Source organism: Phragmites australis, chromosome 9 (assembly GCF_958298935.1).
Source record: "Phragmites australis chromosome 9, lpPhrAust1.1, whole genome shotgun sequence".
Classification (NCBI taxonomy): Eukaryota; Viridiplantae; Streptophyta; class Magnoliopsida; order Poales; family Poaceae; genus Phragmites; species Phragmites australis.
Genome location: NC_084929.1, coordinates 20,081,430 through 20,098,265, shown reverse-complemented (window position 1 = coordinate 20,098,265; position 16,836 = coordinate 20,081,430). Strand labels below are relative to the sequence as shown.

Below are 16,836 nucleotides of genomic sequence, written 5' to 3'. Positions count from 1 at the left end.
CCAAACAGTCCAGTTATGAGCTGGTTTTTAAAAAACTGAAAAGTTAGCTTAAAAAAATAAACTAAAAGCTGAAATACTAGTTGAGATGAGCTTTTCTGATTTTTAGTGTACTAAAAAGCTAAAAAATTATTGTAAAAACCAATAGCAAAATGTCAGAAGCCAGAAGCTAAAAGTCACGATCCAACCAAACAGATCCTTAATCTCCAAGATCCTTTCAGTAGTATCAGGGTTGTAATCACTGTCATTACTTTAACATAATCCATGACCTGCTAGCAAAAAAATTATCGGTTGGCATTGTTTGGCAGGGAAATTTTAGGTGCTGCCAGCCTAAGAAAGCGGTACCAAAAAATTGATAATTCTCACCTGCGTCCAATTGAGCTGGTGCCCAAGTTCAGTGATAAATCAGGGGAGGATTTTGCCATTTATTCGTCTGAAGAAAAAATTTGGTCGCGCCTGTGAATTGGCCCTGACGGACAATATTTGGCAGCGTAAGTTAGGATAGGTATCAAAACAGTCCCATAGTCCCCAACCAAACACACCACAGCTATGTTTAATTTCCTAGCTAATTGTCTTGTGTACAAAATATATACTGCTAAGATAAAGCAAGAGGCCTGCATACTCCTTGACAGCTAAATTTTATGGGGGAATTAGAAAATCAGGTCAACCTCAGCCGTTTTACTTTGACAAAAAAGTACTAATAAATTTAAAGAACAGCACAGGGGCCCCATGCCATTTGAATCCGACCAAACCAACCCAAACCGACCCAACCCGTAATGATAAAGTCAATGCCATCCCCATCCAAACACATGTGCGTCCATGCATCGTCTCCAGCTCGATTGCTTGACCTTTGCATTCTTTCGTCTTCCACGCGCTTTCTCGAGACGCAAAAAGGAAGAAGAAAAAGAAATCCCACTCCCCTCACTCACTTTGTCAGTCTCTTGGCCCCTCTTCTCCTCAGAATTACCATGAAAACCCTCTGCTCTCCTCACCTTCACCTATAAATTCTCCATCTCCCACCACCACCTCAAGCCTCAAGCCTCAAACAAGCACATCAGTGCAACACACTGAAACGAAGCTTACATTGCCAACATGATGGCGACCTACTACGCTGCTGCGATCCCCACCCTCCTCCTGTTCTCCTTGTTAGGCCATGCGCTCTCCGACGCGCCGCCGTCGACGCCGGTGTTGCCGTCGGCCGCGTGCAACGCCACCACGGACCCAACCTTCTGCCGGTCCGTGCTGCCGCCGGGCGGCAGGGGGAACCTCTACACGTACGGCCGCTTCTCGGTCGCCGAGTCCCTCGCCGGCGCCCGCAAGTTTGCCGCGCTCGTCGACCGCTACCTCGCGCGCCACCGGCACCTCTCCCCTAGCGCCGTTGGCGCGCTGCGGGATTGCCAGCTCATGGCTGAGCTCAACGTTGACTTCCTCTCCGCAGCCGGCAACACGATCAGGTCCACGGACACACTCCTCGACCCGCAGGCGGACGACGTGCACACGCTGCTCTCGGCGATCCTGACCAACCAGCAGACGTGCCTCGACGGCCTGCAGGCCGCGTCGGGGGCGTGGTCCGAGCGCGGTGGCCTCGACGCGCCCATCGCCAACGGCACCAAGCTTTACAGCCTCTCGCTGTCGCTCTTCACCAGGGCGTGGGTACCGACGGCCAAGGCGTCGCACTCGCACAAGGGTGGCAACAAGAAACGGCACCACGGCCACGGCGGCAAGAAGCCCAAGCGACCCCCGGCGACCGCAGTGAGGAGGGGCCTGTTCGACGTGACGGACGAGGAGATGGTGCGGCGGATGGCCATCGAGGGGCCCGAGAGGACGGTGGCGGTGAACAGCGTGGTGACGGTGGACCAGAGCGGCGCCGGGAATTTCACCACGGTCGGGGACGCCGTGGCTGCCGCGCCGAAAAAACTCGACGGCAGCAGCGGGTACCACGTGATCTACGTGCTCGCCGGCGTCTACGAGGAGAACGTGGTGGTGCCCAAGCACAACAAGTACATCATGATGGTCGGCGACGGCATCGGCCAGACCGTGATCACCGGCAACCGGAGCGTCGTCGACGGCTGGACCACCTTCAACTCGGCCACCTTTGGTATGCACAGCGTCTTCTTCTTTTACCAACATTTAGCGTAAATTAGTTATGTTTTGATATATATGGATTACATAAGAGCTTAGAAACTAGCTCTAGTAGCCATCATTAGTGAGCTTGCACTTTCAATAAACAAATCAATAAAATGGAATTGGAGTGCTCTTTGCAGCTGGCATATGCATACATATAGGAAGAGAAAATTCCACAATGCAGTGCGCAAACACCATCTATCTTGACTATTTTATTTATTTTGAGATTTATATTGAAAATTAAATATAAGATGGATGAAAGAATTAACGGATAGATAAAAAGAACTGAATGGCTGAGATAGACGAGGCATACACAATACATCACGGAGTTGCATTTCTCATATGATAGCGAAGCTGAACCCTAAAAAATATGTAGCTTTTATTTGGTCATCCCGTTCCACAAGGACTAGTTTAACAAGCTTGGGGATGAGTTGGACTTGATCTATCTCCAGTGTCCAGTCTCGATGTTTTGGTCTTGTAACATCATCGTGCACATATCTAACACGAGCAAGATATATATTTCTCTGACTAGTTAACTGCCTGCCTGCACGCAGCTGTGGTGGGTCAAGGGTTCGTGGCGATGAACATGACGTTCCGGAACACGGCGGGGCCATCGAAGCACCAGGCGGTGGCGCTCCGGTCCGGCGCCGACCTGTCGGCGTTCTACGGTTGCAGCTTCGAGGCATACCAGGACACTCTCTACACGCACTCCCTCCGCCAGTTCTACCGCGGCTGCGACGTCTACGGCACTGTGGACTACGTCTTCGGCAACGCCGCCGTCGTGTTCCAGGGCTGCACCTTCTACTCCCGGCTCCCCATGCAGGGGCAGAGAAACACCGTCACGGCGCAGGGGCGCAGCGACCCCAACCAGAACACGGGCACCTCCATCCAGGGCTGCGCGCTTGTCGCAGCGCCCGAGCTCGCCGCCAACGCCGCCTTCCCGACGCTCACCTACCTCGGGCGGCCGTGGAGGAACTACTCGCGCACTGTGGTCATGGAGTCGTACGTCGGCGCGCTCGTCGACCCCTCCGGGTGGATGCCGTGGTCCGGTGACTTCGCGCTGGACACGCTCTACTACGCCGAGTACAACAACTCAGGGCCAGGCGCCGATACCAGCCGCCGGGTGGGGTGGCCGGGGTACCACGTGCTCGGGGACGGCGCCGACGCCGGCAACTTCACCGTCACCAGCATGGTGGTCGGGGACAACTGGTTGCCACAGACGGGCGTGCCGTTCACAAGCGGCTTGATTTCTTGAAGGACGTAGTGATCAACGTTTACATTAGCTGTGTTGCTGCATTAAGTTGAGATTAATTATTATAACTGGAACTATGGTTGAGAGAAATTAAGGGACATATGAAAGAATAAGTGTAGCCAGCTACAGTAGTAGTATTCTGCATGGAGACGACTACTTCTACAGAAAAGAGATCTTGTTGTAAATTGCAACAGATGAGATAAAAGGCGTATAATACATGTAGAGCTAAGTGTGGTTTGCAACCATATGAAAGTAGCATGTTGTCTTTCGCAGACTACAGTGTTGGATGAAAGTACAATAATATAATTTATGAAGTGTTTGGCAGCGCTGAGTGCCAAATAGTGTAAGTTCCACATTTTCTTAAAGTAATCAAATTTGTGGAGTAAGTGAAAGGTTGCTCCACAAAACCTTTTTTTCTAATATCCTTATTGAGTAGAGGATAAAATTACCCATCACCGCTACTAGGGTAATACCCCTCACCTACTCAAGTCAGCCTCCAGCGATCACCCAACCCCCTCCCCTTGACTCTGCGTTGGCGATTCCAACGCACCTCCTCCCTAGCCACAGCCCACCCACCTCTGACCTCCACCCGCCACCCTCCACCCTAGCACGCCACCACCCACCTTTGCCCTTTACCCACCACCCTGCACCCTACGCCGCCACCGCCCTCCGGCCGACACACCTCCTGTCGCAAGCAAGGTGAGTTTGTTCTTCAAATTTGTCAGATCTATTGTATATGTTAATCTGAACAAGGTGAAAGAAGAAACTGTGGATGCATTTTGCTCTCTGCCAAAATGATCGAGGATCTGTTCTGCTTTTGTGTGCCTAACAACTCTCCTAATTGAAAGGCTCTCTAGTAGTAGATGTGTTGCATTTAACTACTATAATCGAGGATCGGTGATAGCTTGCTCAGCCTCTCTGGTTAAAATTCGTGCCTGAATGTTCTTGTGCATGGGTGTTGGAGTCCTAGTTTTCAAGGGTTCATTCCCGTGTCTGTTGTGTTGATATCTGTCAGAATAGCCTGCATGGATAGAGGGCAACCTTTTCAATGCCAATGTTCCGTCTAACATCTTTGACATTTGGTACCACTGGAGCCTCCTGAATCCTGATAAAAATGTTAGTTTGAACTTTGGTGATATATGGGCAGTATTGTGTAAAATGTCAGTCTAGAACTTGTTGTGAGAAATTAAGTTGAGAAGTGTCTTGATTCATGTGATAAGCATTAATAACGGTTGATTTATCTTGAACTTGATTAGCACGTGTTTGTGGATGCTTATTTGTGTTCTTAACTAGCTCGAGTTGATGGTGTTGAGAATTGGTAAATTCTTCTCTGTTCGTAGAAAAATTACACACACCGAAAGTTTCAGTGTGTTTCGGTGTTCACCGGAAGTTCCGGTGTGAGCAGTGCATATTTACCGGACTATTTCTTATAGAGAGCAATTTTTTAGCTGAAATTAAAGACCAATGCACCGGAAGGTCCGGTAAGTGTGATGGCTACACTGGAGAGAATTACTAGAGCTAACTTGTATAGAAGAAATCTTTCGAAGAAAAATTAGAAATGTTCACACCAGAAGTTTCGATGTGTTGTCTGTGAACTGGACCGGATGTACCAATGAGTGATGCTTCGGGTTGGGAACAGTGCACACACCGGATGTTTCGGTGTTCAGACTAGAATATCTGGTGTTTAGAAAACTACTGTGATGTGCTCTCAATTGAATTGGATTTCAATTGAAGATTTTGATATTGAGTTAACATAAGATGAATTGGGGATGGTTTGGAGAAACATGTTAGCTTGTCTTATGGTGTGTAGGTGACGAATATAATTTGATGGTCAACGACAGGTGATCAGGGCCAAGCAGGGTGCTTGGTGCTGGACGATTAAGGAGGTTGAGCAGAGTCAAGGGTGATTCTAGATGTACACGTGGAGGTCAAGTAAAGCATGAAATAGAGGATGAATGCGGCATGTTGATAAAGTTAAGAGAAAGGGATGCCGGTGCAAGTAACAAGGTGGTTTAAGGGATCAGGAGTGAGAGACTTGCCAGCGGCCAGGATCGCAAGATGGAGTACACACATCAATATCAGAGCACTTGCTTAATGTGTAAGCACGTGGCGAGTCACGCTTTGAGAAGCGTGTAGAGGATTTCGCAGTTTGGTCTCAAAATTGTGGGAGGGCTGGAGGAGTACGTGGCACTATCGCGAAGCTTGCATCGAGGTAAAGCTAAGTAATGAAGGCGGTACGCCCATCCGATGAGTGGAGAAGAAAATAGACGAAAATACCCTCGATGGTAGGTATAAGTATACTACAAGATATGGGTCTTTTGGAAAAATGCTAGAAAACTTATGGGTCATGTTTTCTAAGCCTATAAATAGAGTGGTAGGGCTATGAGAGAGGGTGAACCAGCCACTTGAGCCTATTATGTCACTCATTTGAGAGTCTAGTGCTAGAGTTTCAGAGGAGAGGAAGGATAAGTATTTAGCCTATGTATTAGGTGAGAGTTTTGAGTAAAATTTTTTTATAATCCATCTAAAATAGGGCTGATCTCTTTGAGTAATGAAGCCTATGTTTTTGCATATACTTGAATTCCCCTCCTTCTAGTTTCCCCTCTATTGGTTCCCTTTCAAGTTTGCAAGTTTTCGGTATTTCGTTGTGTTTTTCGTTTTAGAATTTGAGCTGAAGTTTTAGCAACTTGTGAAGTCATTATTCTTGTTGCTAAAGGCATAAAAATCACATACGACTATATATTCATGGGTCTTGAACTCCCTTGCCTCTAGATCATCAACTTTGAGAATTTATTCAACCGATTACCTTATCTTTGATTTTTAAATCTTTCTTCTCAAGTTCCAAACTTTGTGTTGGAATGAGTTATGGATTGGTTTGCTGTAGAACCTAGTGTTTGATTTCAACCATGAGACCCACCTTTGATTGGATCTTCAAGTTTGGTTTTTGAATTATTTGAGTTTCTGTTCTGTTCTAGCCGGATCTTTCGAGTTGAGCTCCGTGTTTCCACTGTGTTTCTGTGTTTTATGTTACGCTTTGCTCTTGAGGTGCATTGGGTGACAAAATAGGATAAGACAATCTATTTTGAAAGAAATTTATTGAGGCGCCTATTCACCCCTCCTCTATTTGTCATTCTCGGTCGTACAATTGATATCAAAGCCGTTTTGATCACTTGTTGAGTTAACTTGCTTTGTTATCTGTAGGCGACATAGAGTGAAGTGAAGAGATTTTGCTGTTTGATGGCTGTGATTTTTTGTACTAGAAGATGCACATGAAGGCTTATTTTCTAAGCTAAGGAAGTGCAATATGGGAAGTAGTTGATTCCAACTATGAGATCTTTGTTGCTCGCATGACTCATGTTCAAATCGAATAGTATGAGACCAACAACAATGTTAGAAATATTTTGTTCACTAGTCCGAGTCAGAATAAGTTTGATAGGATCCAACACCTCTATGCTGCTCATGAGATCTATAATACTCTAAGTGTCTTTCATGAAGCCACTAATCATATTAAGGCCAGACGCCAAAGCACATACAACGAAGAATTCCAAATATTTGTGTAAGGCCCCGGAGAGTTTTTGGATGCGATGTTTGCTCGCTTTGATGAGATTGTTAGCAATTTTCGATCAACTGGTGTTTTGCCCTATTCTAACCACGAGAGAGCGATCAAGCTTCTCTATACTCTTGACCGTAGCATATGATAAGTGAGGATCAAGAGCATTTAAGAGTCTCCAAGTTATGACACGTTGACTTGTGATGAGATTGTTAGTAATCTTCGATCAACTGGTGTTTTACCCTATTCTAACCACGAGAGAGCGATCAAGCTTCTCTATACTCTTGACCGTAGGATATGATAAGTGAGGATCAAGAGCATTTAAGAGTCTCCAAGTTATGACATGTTGACTTGTGATGAGATCTTCAGCAAGCTCAAGTCCACTGAGATAGCTAAGGCGGCTTGGATCGATCTTGGAAATCCCCTATCTCAGAACTTGGCATTCGTTTCCGGACCTGGTGGTGGTAATCAGTCTGCAATTAGATTTTCTTATGATAACACTTCATCGAGTGGAACAGGGACGTGCTGGATGATGTGGACCTTGCGCTGATTGTGAAGAAGTTCATCCGCTTCTACAACAATCACCGAGACTGGAGTAGGGGTGGTTCTCGTGCCTGCTTTGAGTGTGGTGATACTACCCACTTCAAGGCGGACTGTCCCAAGCTCAAGAAGAGGGCGGACGGTGACCACGACTACAACAAGCACAAAAAGAAAAACAAGAAGCCCTTCTTTAAAAAGAACCATGTCAAAATGGCCAAGAAGGCAGCAAATACGACTTCTAGGGCATTTGTGGTGGCTCTCAGTGACATCGACATCTCTTACAACTCGGTGGAGAGCTTGGAGGAGGATGAACCGGAAGCAAAGAACAAGAAGAATGCCAAGGACTTCACCGGCCTCTGCTTCAAGGCGGACGATAACAACGACGACAGAGACCCCGAGCTGGATCCTTTCGAGGTGATAGGCGGAGGCCTGAAGAACAAGTGGCTCATTTACTCCGGTTGTTCGTGCCACATGATCGGAGATTCATCACAGTTCTTCAGCCTCACCCTCGTGAAGCGACACGAGTACATCACATTCGGGGATGATCAGAAAGTAAGGGTGAAAACCAATGGTATGGTAAGGATGGAGAGTTTCACTCTCAAAGATGTAGCTTTGGTGAGGTATCTGGGATACAACCTTCTCTCTGTATCTCAGTTGTTGGATGATGACTTGGAAGTGCATTTCAATGTGATACTTCTCAAGTTCTCGATCTTTCTAACGCTTTGATTTGCAAGATTTATCAAGTTCAGAGAGTTTTTTGAACTGATTTTTTTGAGTCTCTTGGTTCTTCTCGTTGTTTGATTGCTCAACCTTCTTCTGAGCTTTGGATGTGGCATAGGAGACTAGGGCACATGAGTTTTGATTTGCTTACTCATTTGAGTGCCCTAGGCTTGATCTGAGGATTGACCAAGCTCGAGTTTGAGAAAATCTTGTTTGTGCTCCTAGTCGGTATGACAAGTTGGTTGCTGCCTCCCACCCACCAGTCAATCTGGTGATGAATGAACGACCGAGAGAACTTCTCCATATGGACACTGTTGGTCATTCTCGGGTTCGTTCGGTGGGCGGGAAGTGGTATGTCCTTGTCATTGTTGATGACTTCTCTCGCTACTCTTAGATCTTCTTTTTTTGAGCAAGGATGAAGTATTTTCACACTTTCGGAGCTTGGCTTTGAGATTGTTCAAAGAACTCCCTGGTGCATTGAAAGTAATTCATAGTGATAATGGCATCGAGTTCAAGAAATATCTCTTGGATGCTTTCTGTCTTGAGTATAACATTGAGCATCAATTTTCTGCCCCACGCGTTCCTTAGCAGAATGGTGTGGTTGAGAGGAAGAATCGCACATTAGTTGAGATGTCTAGGACAATACTCGATGAGCATAGGACTCCTAGGAAGTTTTGGGCTGAGGCTATTAGCACGACGTTCTACATCTCCAACCAAATTTTTTTACGCTCGATCTTGAATTTGACTTCTTATGAGTTGCCTTTTGGAAGGAAGCCGAAGGTTTCACATTTGAGAGTTTTTGGGTGTCGGTGCTTCATCCTAAAGCGTGGCAATATTGACAAGTTCAAGTCACGTTCTTTTGATGGCTTTTTCTTAGGATATTCTCTTCATAGTCATGCTTACAGGGTTTACAATCTTGACACTAACACAATCATGGAATTCTGTGATGTGACTTTTGACGAGTCAATGCCCTGTGCTAGTTCTATTTTTGAGTGTGCAGGTGATCAAGAGATGAGCAAGATAATCTTTTTAGATGGCGACCTTCTAGCTCTTGGTGATGACGAGAATGATCCACTACTTCCCTCGACCACACGTGCTCCAGAGATGGCTCTTTCTTCTTCTACTCTAGTAGAGGGTCTTACAATCTCTACTTCCACTTCAGCTGCTTTCACGTCTGCACCAGTAGTGTTTGAGGGGGAGGTACACTCACAATGTGAGGCCCCTCAACACATTCAGCGGTGACACCCTCCATAGACGATGATCGGTGACATAAATGAGAGGGTAACGAGGACGAGGTCCAAATCTGCTTCTCATGCTCATTTTACTGATTCTACATCCATTGCTTCTTTTGAGCCCCATGATGTTGGACATACTTTATCTTATTCGAGTTGGGTAAATACCATGCATGAAGAGCTTGAAAATTTTGAGAGAAATCAAGTTTGGGTCCTTGTAGAGCCACCCATAATGTTCACACCATAGGCACAAAATGAGTTTTAAAAAACAAACAGGGAGAGGATGGGTCTATAGTGAGAAACAAAGCTAGACTAGTGGCTCAAGGTTCCACTCAGGTATAAGGGATAGACTTTGGAGAAACATTTGCACCGGTAGCTAGACTAGAAGTCATTAGGATCATCCTTGCATTTGCAGCATCCTAAGGTTTCAAATTGTACCAAATAGATGTCAGGAGTGCGTTTTTTAATGGTTTAATTCAGGAAGAGGTCTATGTTCGGCAACCTTCAGGCTTTGAGCACTCAAAATACCCTCGTAGAGTTTACAAGCTTAGAAAGGCTTTATATGGGCTTAATCAGGCACATAGAGCTTGGTATGATAGGGTTAGATTTTTCTTGCTAGAGCATGGATATGTGATAGGGTCAGGTAATACTTCGTTAAGTCTCAGGCATGTCAATGATTTCTTACTTGTTTAGATATATATGGATTATATCATTTTTTGTGGCTCTTCTCATGCACTTGTGGCCAGATTTGCAGAAACTATGACGCTATGAGCATGGAGTTTGAGATGTTGATGATGCGCGAGCTCAACTTCTTCCTTGTACTACAAATCAAGCAATGCAAGCAAGGTACATTTGTCCCCTAGATGATGTACACCAAGGATTTGCTGAAGAAGTTCGATATGAGTGATGCGAAGCCCTTGGCAACACCAATGACTATCTCGACCATGCTTGATCTAGATGAAGATGGTGAGTAGGTGGACCAGTGGTGATGATCCCATGGCTCATTCGGATATGATGAATACCGCCAATAATCCTCAAATCATACAAGGTCCAATTACAAGATCACGTGCACGATAATTAGACCACCAGATGAACTCGTTTCTCGCTGTTCATGCTTCCTTGGATGGATTCCTACTAAATTCTTGTGATATTTTATTACTTAGGAATGTGGGAGAAGCATCACAACCTTATGTGGACATCACTCCTTGAAGACCAAGTCTACTCAAACTCGAGGCTGAGCTCTAGTCGTTGTCGAAGTTATGATCGTGGTCGAGTCGCACGACAGCACGTCAGTAAAATAGGCATAACTCTCTCATACGAAGTCCGTTTTAGGAAATCTTGGACATTTTGGAAAACTTACGACGATCCCTTTCCAATGGATAAAAGCTCAACCAAATATTACTTATATTTTAGTTAGAGTCAAAGAAATAAAGTGTTGTACCACCATTATGGACCTAGCTGGGTCTTGCAATCATGTCAAGGTCGGTCTAGGTTGTGCATGCCTCTTTCCATGGTTGCACAACCCCAGATCGACCTCCTCATATCCCCCATATATATACAAAGTAACCATCATAGTTTAAGCTTAGGTTTTGCTTAGATTATTCTGTTTTATATATTTCACCGCTTGTTCAGTTTGTGTAACCCCAACTTGAGTTTTCATTGGTAATTAGCAATATTCAGATTTCATCTACCTGCTCTTGCTTGTGTTCTCCATTCGCTTGCAGGAAAAGTCTTCTTGGCGAGGTCAATTGCGTCTTGCACAGTTGATAACCACGGAGTAGTGGTGTAGTGGTCACGAGGATTCTCGATCTATTCTATTCGGAGCCTTTGGATCATCAACGTCAAAACTCCACCAATCGACTTATCATATTACTTTCGGAAGATCGGACAAACACACATCAAGCGGGAGTACAGGAGCATGATCGGCTCTCTCTCCTGTACTTGACGGTGACAAGACTCGACATCCATCTGGCTGTTTGCTTGTGTGCTCGCTTCTAGTCTTCACTGAGGACGTCTCATCACCAACCAGTGAAACGCATTCTGAGCTACCTCAAGCACACTCTCAAGTATGGGATTTTGTTTTTTGCTTCCTCTTCACTTTCTCTTCGAGTTTTTTTGACACAGATTTTGCTGGTTGTAAAATTAATAGGAAAAGTACCTCTGGTACTTGTCACTTCTTAGGTACTTCTCTTGTGTGCTGGTCTTATCGCAAACAGTCTAGTGTTGCGCAGTCTATCACTGAAGCTAAATATGTAGCTGATGTTAGCTGTTGTTCACAGATTTTATGGATGGTTGCTACTTTAAGTGATCTTAGGTTGAATTTCATGAGTGTGCCACTTTTGTGTGACAACACCAGTGCCATAAGCTTAGCCAACAACTCAGTTTAACACTCTAGAATCAAACACATTGATGTGAGGTTCCACTTTCTAAGAGACCACAGATTCCTAGGGAGACACCGAGACACAGATTCCTAATAGGACTCTTACCCCGTAAGTCCATATATATGAGAGGCAAGTTGATTCACCAATAATTATACTGCAATAATGAGATAGAGAGCATCTCCTTATATCTATGTGTTCTTACATTTGCATCTACTATTTATTGTATTGATTGTGACAGACGAAGAGGGTAAGGTCATAAACACTGGTGTCGTGATTTTACAATGAATACTTCTACCCATGCTAGGCCCACAGATCAGACCTCCCGAGCCCCACCATCTGCAGAGCCCAAACTGTCCAAGCTATGAAACTTTTTCGAGTTTCCCTTCCTCGTATTTCCGGAAGCCAGAGGGAGGAACCATCTACTATTTATTATGTTGATTGTGATAGACGAAGAGGGTAAAGTTGTAACCACTGGTGCCATGATTTTACAATGAATACCCCTGCCCATGCTAGGCCCACAGATCAGACCGCCTGGGCCCCACCATCTGTAGGGCCTAAACTATCCAAGCTATAAAACTTTCCTAAGTTTTCCTTCCTCGTTTTTTTTAAGTTAGAGAGAGCTATCTACTATTTATTGTGTTTATTGTGATAGACGAAAAAGGATAAGATTGTACCAACGGGTATCGTTATTTTATAATGAATACCTCTGTCCATTATGAGTCCACGAATCAAACCGCTCGAGCCCCACAATTTGCAAAGCCTAAACTATCAAGTTATGAAACTTTCTCGAGTTTTCCTTCTTCCTTCGTACGGCCTCTGTCCAATAAGGGCAGAAATATTTTGTTCACAAGCTTGAATTAGAATGAGTTTGACAGAGTTCAGCACCTCCGTACAGCCCGTGAGATTTGGACTATCCTTAGTGTCTTTTATGAGGGTACCAACCAAATCAAGGCTAGGCATCAGAGCATATACAACAAAGAATATCAAATGATTGTGCAAGATCCCGTGAATCCTTGGATGCTATATGTGCTAGATTTGATGGAATTATTAACGACCATAGATCCACTGTTATTTTCCCCTATTCTGACCACGAGAGAGGTATCAAACTTCTCTATGCTCTTGACCACAACATATGGGAATTTAAAATCTCGAGCATTGAAGAGTCATTCAGTTATGACATACTGACTTGTGATGAACTCTTTAGCAAGCTCAAGTCCGTCGAGATAGCCAAGACGACTCAGATAAGTCTCGAAAACAACTGTCTCCAAACATGACATTGGTTTTCGGACCTAGTTGTGACAATCAGGCTAGAGTTAATTTTTCTTATGTTAACACTTCATCGAGTGGATTTGTTTTATCCTTCTTGGTCTCTATCACAGAGGAGAGGATGAATGTGCTTGATGATGAGGATCTTGCACTGATTGTGAAAAAGTTCACTCACTTCTACAACAACCATCGAGACCGGAGAAGGGGTGGTTCTCATGCCTGCTTTGAATATGGTGACACCACCCACTTCAAGGCGGTCTGTCCCAAGCTCAAGAAGAGGAAAGAATGCAACTACGACCATGAGAAGCACAAGAAGTCCAAGAAGCCCTTCTTCAAAAACTACGACAAGATGGTCAAGAAGGCGACCAAGATAGCTTCAAGGGAGCTTGTGGCGGCGCTCAGCAATGTCGATACTTCCTCAAACGAGGAGGAGAGCTCGGAGGAGGAGGAGGATCCCATGAAGAACAAGAATACGACCAAGGACTTCATCGGCCTTTGCTTCATGGCAGACGACAATGACAGCGACCCCGAGTTTGATTCTTCTGAGGTATCACCCTTCTACGACCAGCTTTCTATCTAGGGTGATACCTTGAATGATGCGCCTATTAACCATGATAGATTGCTTAAGAAAGCGGTTCGTAAGGTTAAGATACTCAAGTCTAGGCTACAATGTTCATCTTTTGAGCTTGAGTTGTTTAAGTCTAGGGCTAATGATGAGGAGTGTGATAGTTGCCTTATGGTCATGAGTGAGCTTGTTGACCTTTAGACTTTACATGCTCAAGTCGCCAGTCGGTTTGAGACTACCGAGAAAAAGCTCCTTTGATGAGGAGTCTAGACCTACTCTCTTATGCGCTTGCAAGAATTGCTCTTTACTCTCAAAGGATGTTGATGTGAAAGCCAAACACATAAAGGAGTTATAGTCTAGATTGGAGAGTGCTGAGAGTTCTAAGGATGTGCGGCCAAATTGTTACACCTACATCATCCTAAAGGACAAGCTCAACTAGGTTAGAGGGAAAGTTGAGAATCTTATGACCGAGAATAAGTACCTCCTTTCTATTATAGAGAAGTGCTCAGAAGGTAATGGCAAAATGGATTTGATCTTGGCCAAGACCAAGATATGTGCTGATAAGGCGAGTTTAGCCTTGGGATTGAGTTTTAAGAGGGTGACTTACAATGAGGTTGGTAAGACTGTTTTCACCTCACCTACTACCCTAAAAGTTGAGAAGTTTAAAATCAATGCCATACCACAATCCATCAAGAAACCCACTTCACAACCCACAAAGAAGAAAGTCACACCATAACCCTAGAGAGCTTCACAGCCTAAGATGAGAACCCCTGTAAGAGAGTCTAGAGTGACCGACATTTGAGTTCCTAAGAGACACTACCATTGCACCTACTATTAGAGAGAATGTCACCTTATTGGGTTTTGCTTTCGTTGTAGGAGGGATGAGTGGCATGAGTGGGAGTGGAGTACTCGAGACATGTACGATCCCTCTTTTGGTGTACATGAGCCTTTTTCTCGTTCTTACTCATGAGTCTCGAGCGCTCCTCAGCTTCCTCGTAGAGATGGTGCCTGATGTGTAAGAGGATTTGAGTTGCAGTGTTTTAGCGGACCACATTTTCCCTATCATGACACTCACCCTTAACGCATTAGTATTTATTTATATGCACCTGCTTCTACTGCTTCAGGACGGATGACCCAGTACTGAATTCCCAAGAGATTTTTGTCTAACCCTAGTACTAAGTCATCCACCTATCATTCTTCTCATATGTATGTGACAGTTGGAGGCCAGGAGAACAAGTGGCCCATCAACTCTGGTTGTTCATGCCACACGACCGGAGATTTATCATGGTTCTCCAGCCTCACACCAACAAAGAGACACTAGTACATCACTTTCAGGGATGATCAGAAAGGAAGGGTAAAAGCCAAATATATGGTAAAGGTGAATGAGAGTTTCACTCTCAAAGATACGTCTTTGGTGGAGCATCTGAGATACAATTTGCTTTCTGTATGTTAGTTATTCGATGAGGACTTGAAAGTGCGTTTCAAACGTGATACTTCTCAAGTTCTTGATTCTTCGGGCACATTGATTTACCAGATTTTTAGAGTTGTGAGAATTTTTGGAGCTGATTTTTCCTGAGTCTATTGGTTCTTCTCAATGCTTATTTGCTCAACCCTCTTTCTAAGCTTTAGATGTGGCATAGGAGACTAGGGCACATGAGTTTTAATTTGTTTTCTCGTTTGAGTGCCCTATGCTTGATCCGATGATTGCCAAAGCTCAAGTTTAAGAAAAATCTTATTTGTGCTCCTTGTTGGCATGGCAAGATGGTTGTCGCGTCTCACCCACTAGTTAATTTGGTGATAACTGAACGACCGGAAGAACTTCTCCATATGGACATTCTTGGTTCTTCTTGGGTTTGTTCAGCAGGTGGGAAGTGGTATGTACTTATCATTTTTGATAATTTCTCTCGCTACTTTTGGGTCTTCTTTCTTGTAAGCAAGGATGAAGTGTTCTCACATTTTTGAAAACTTGGCTCTGAGATTATTCGAGTAACTCCCTGGTGTATTGAAAGTAATTCGCAGTGATAATGGCACCAAGTTCAAGAACTATCTCTTTGATATTTTCTGTCTTGAACATGGCATTGAGCACCAATTTTCTGCCCCACGTGTTCTTCAGCAGAATAACGTGGTTGAGAGAAAGAACCGCACTTTGGTGGAGATGACTAGGACGATGCTCGATGAGCATAGGACTCATAGAAAGTTTTTGGCAAAGTCTATTAGCACAACTTACTATATCCCTAATCGGATTTTCTTGCGCTCGATTTTAAATTTGACTTCTTATATGTTGCGCTTTGGAAGGAAGTCGAATGTTTCACATTTTAGAGTTTTTTTGTTGTCGATGCTTCATCCTAAAGCATGGCAATCTTCAAAAGTTCGAGTCGTGTTCTTCCAATGGAATTTTCTTGGGGTATTTACTTCATGGTCATTCTTACAATGTTTATAATCTTGACACTAACACTAATCATGGAATCCTATGATGTGATTTTTGATGAATCAACCTCATGTGCTAGTTCTGCTTTTGAGTGTGTAAGTGACAAAGAGATTGAAAAAAGCATCTTTGTAGATGTTGACCTTCCAACTCTCAGCGATGACAAGGATGATCTATTATTTCCTACCATCGCACTTGCTTCAGAGCTGGCTCCTGCTACTTCTACACCAGCAGAGGGTCCTGCAGCCTTTATTTCCATTTTAGCTGCTTTCGAGCTTGCACCATCATCAATTGAGGGGGAGATTGTCTCATGGCGTGAGGCTCCCTCGACATATTCAGTGGAGACATCCCCACGGTTGTTGATCGGCAACCTTGATGAGAGGGTAACGAGGTCCAAATCTGCTCAATGTGCTTATTTCATAAATTATGCATTTGTTGCTTCTTTTGAGCCCCATGATGTTGGACATCCCCTTTCTGATTCAAATTGGGTCAATACCATGCTTGAAGAACTGAATTTTTTTGAGAGAAACGAAGTTTGGGTCCTTTTTGAGCCACCCCCAAATGTTCACACTATAGGCACAAAATGAGTTTTAAAAAACAAACAGAGGGATGATGGGTCTGTAGTGAGAAACAATGCTAGACTTGTGGCAAAAGGTTTTACTCAAATAGAGGGGTTATACTTTAGAGAGACATTTGCTCCAATACCTAGATTAGATGCCATTAGGATCCTCCTAACATTTGTGGCATCCCAAGTTTCAAGTTGTACCGAATGGATGTAAAGGGT

The 16,836-nt window shown here is 44.4% G+C and overlaps 1 protein-coding gene across 1 annotated transcript; it reads left to right on the top strand.

The window, feature by feature from the left end:
* The first annotated feature begins 1,034 nt into the window (after window positions 1-1,034).
* On the top strand, window positions 1,035-3,714 carry LOC133928753 (pectinesterase-like). Its single transcript, XM_062375222.1, has 2 exons — window positions 1,035-2,095; window positions 2,676-3,714. The coding sequence occupies exons 1-2, from the start codon at window positions 1,090-1,092 to the stop codon at window positions 3,374-3,376; spliced, it is 1,707 nt and encodes a 568-aa protein (XP_062231206.1). The 5' UTR covers window positions 1,035-1,089; the 3' UTR covers window positions 3,377-3,714.
* Window positions 3,715-16,836: the final 13,122 nt, after the last annotated feature.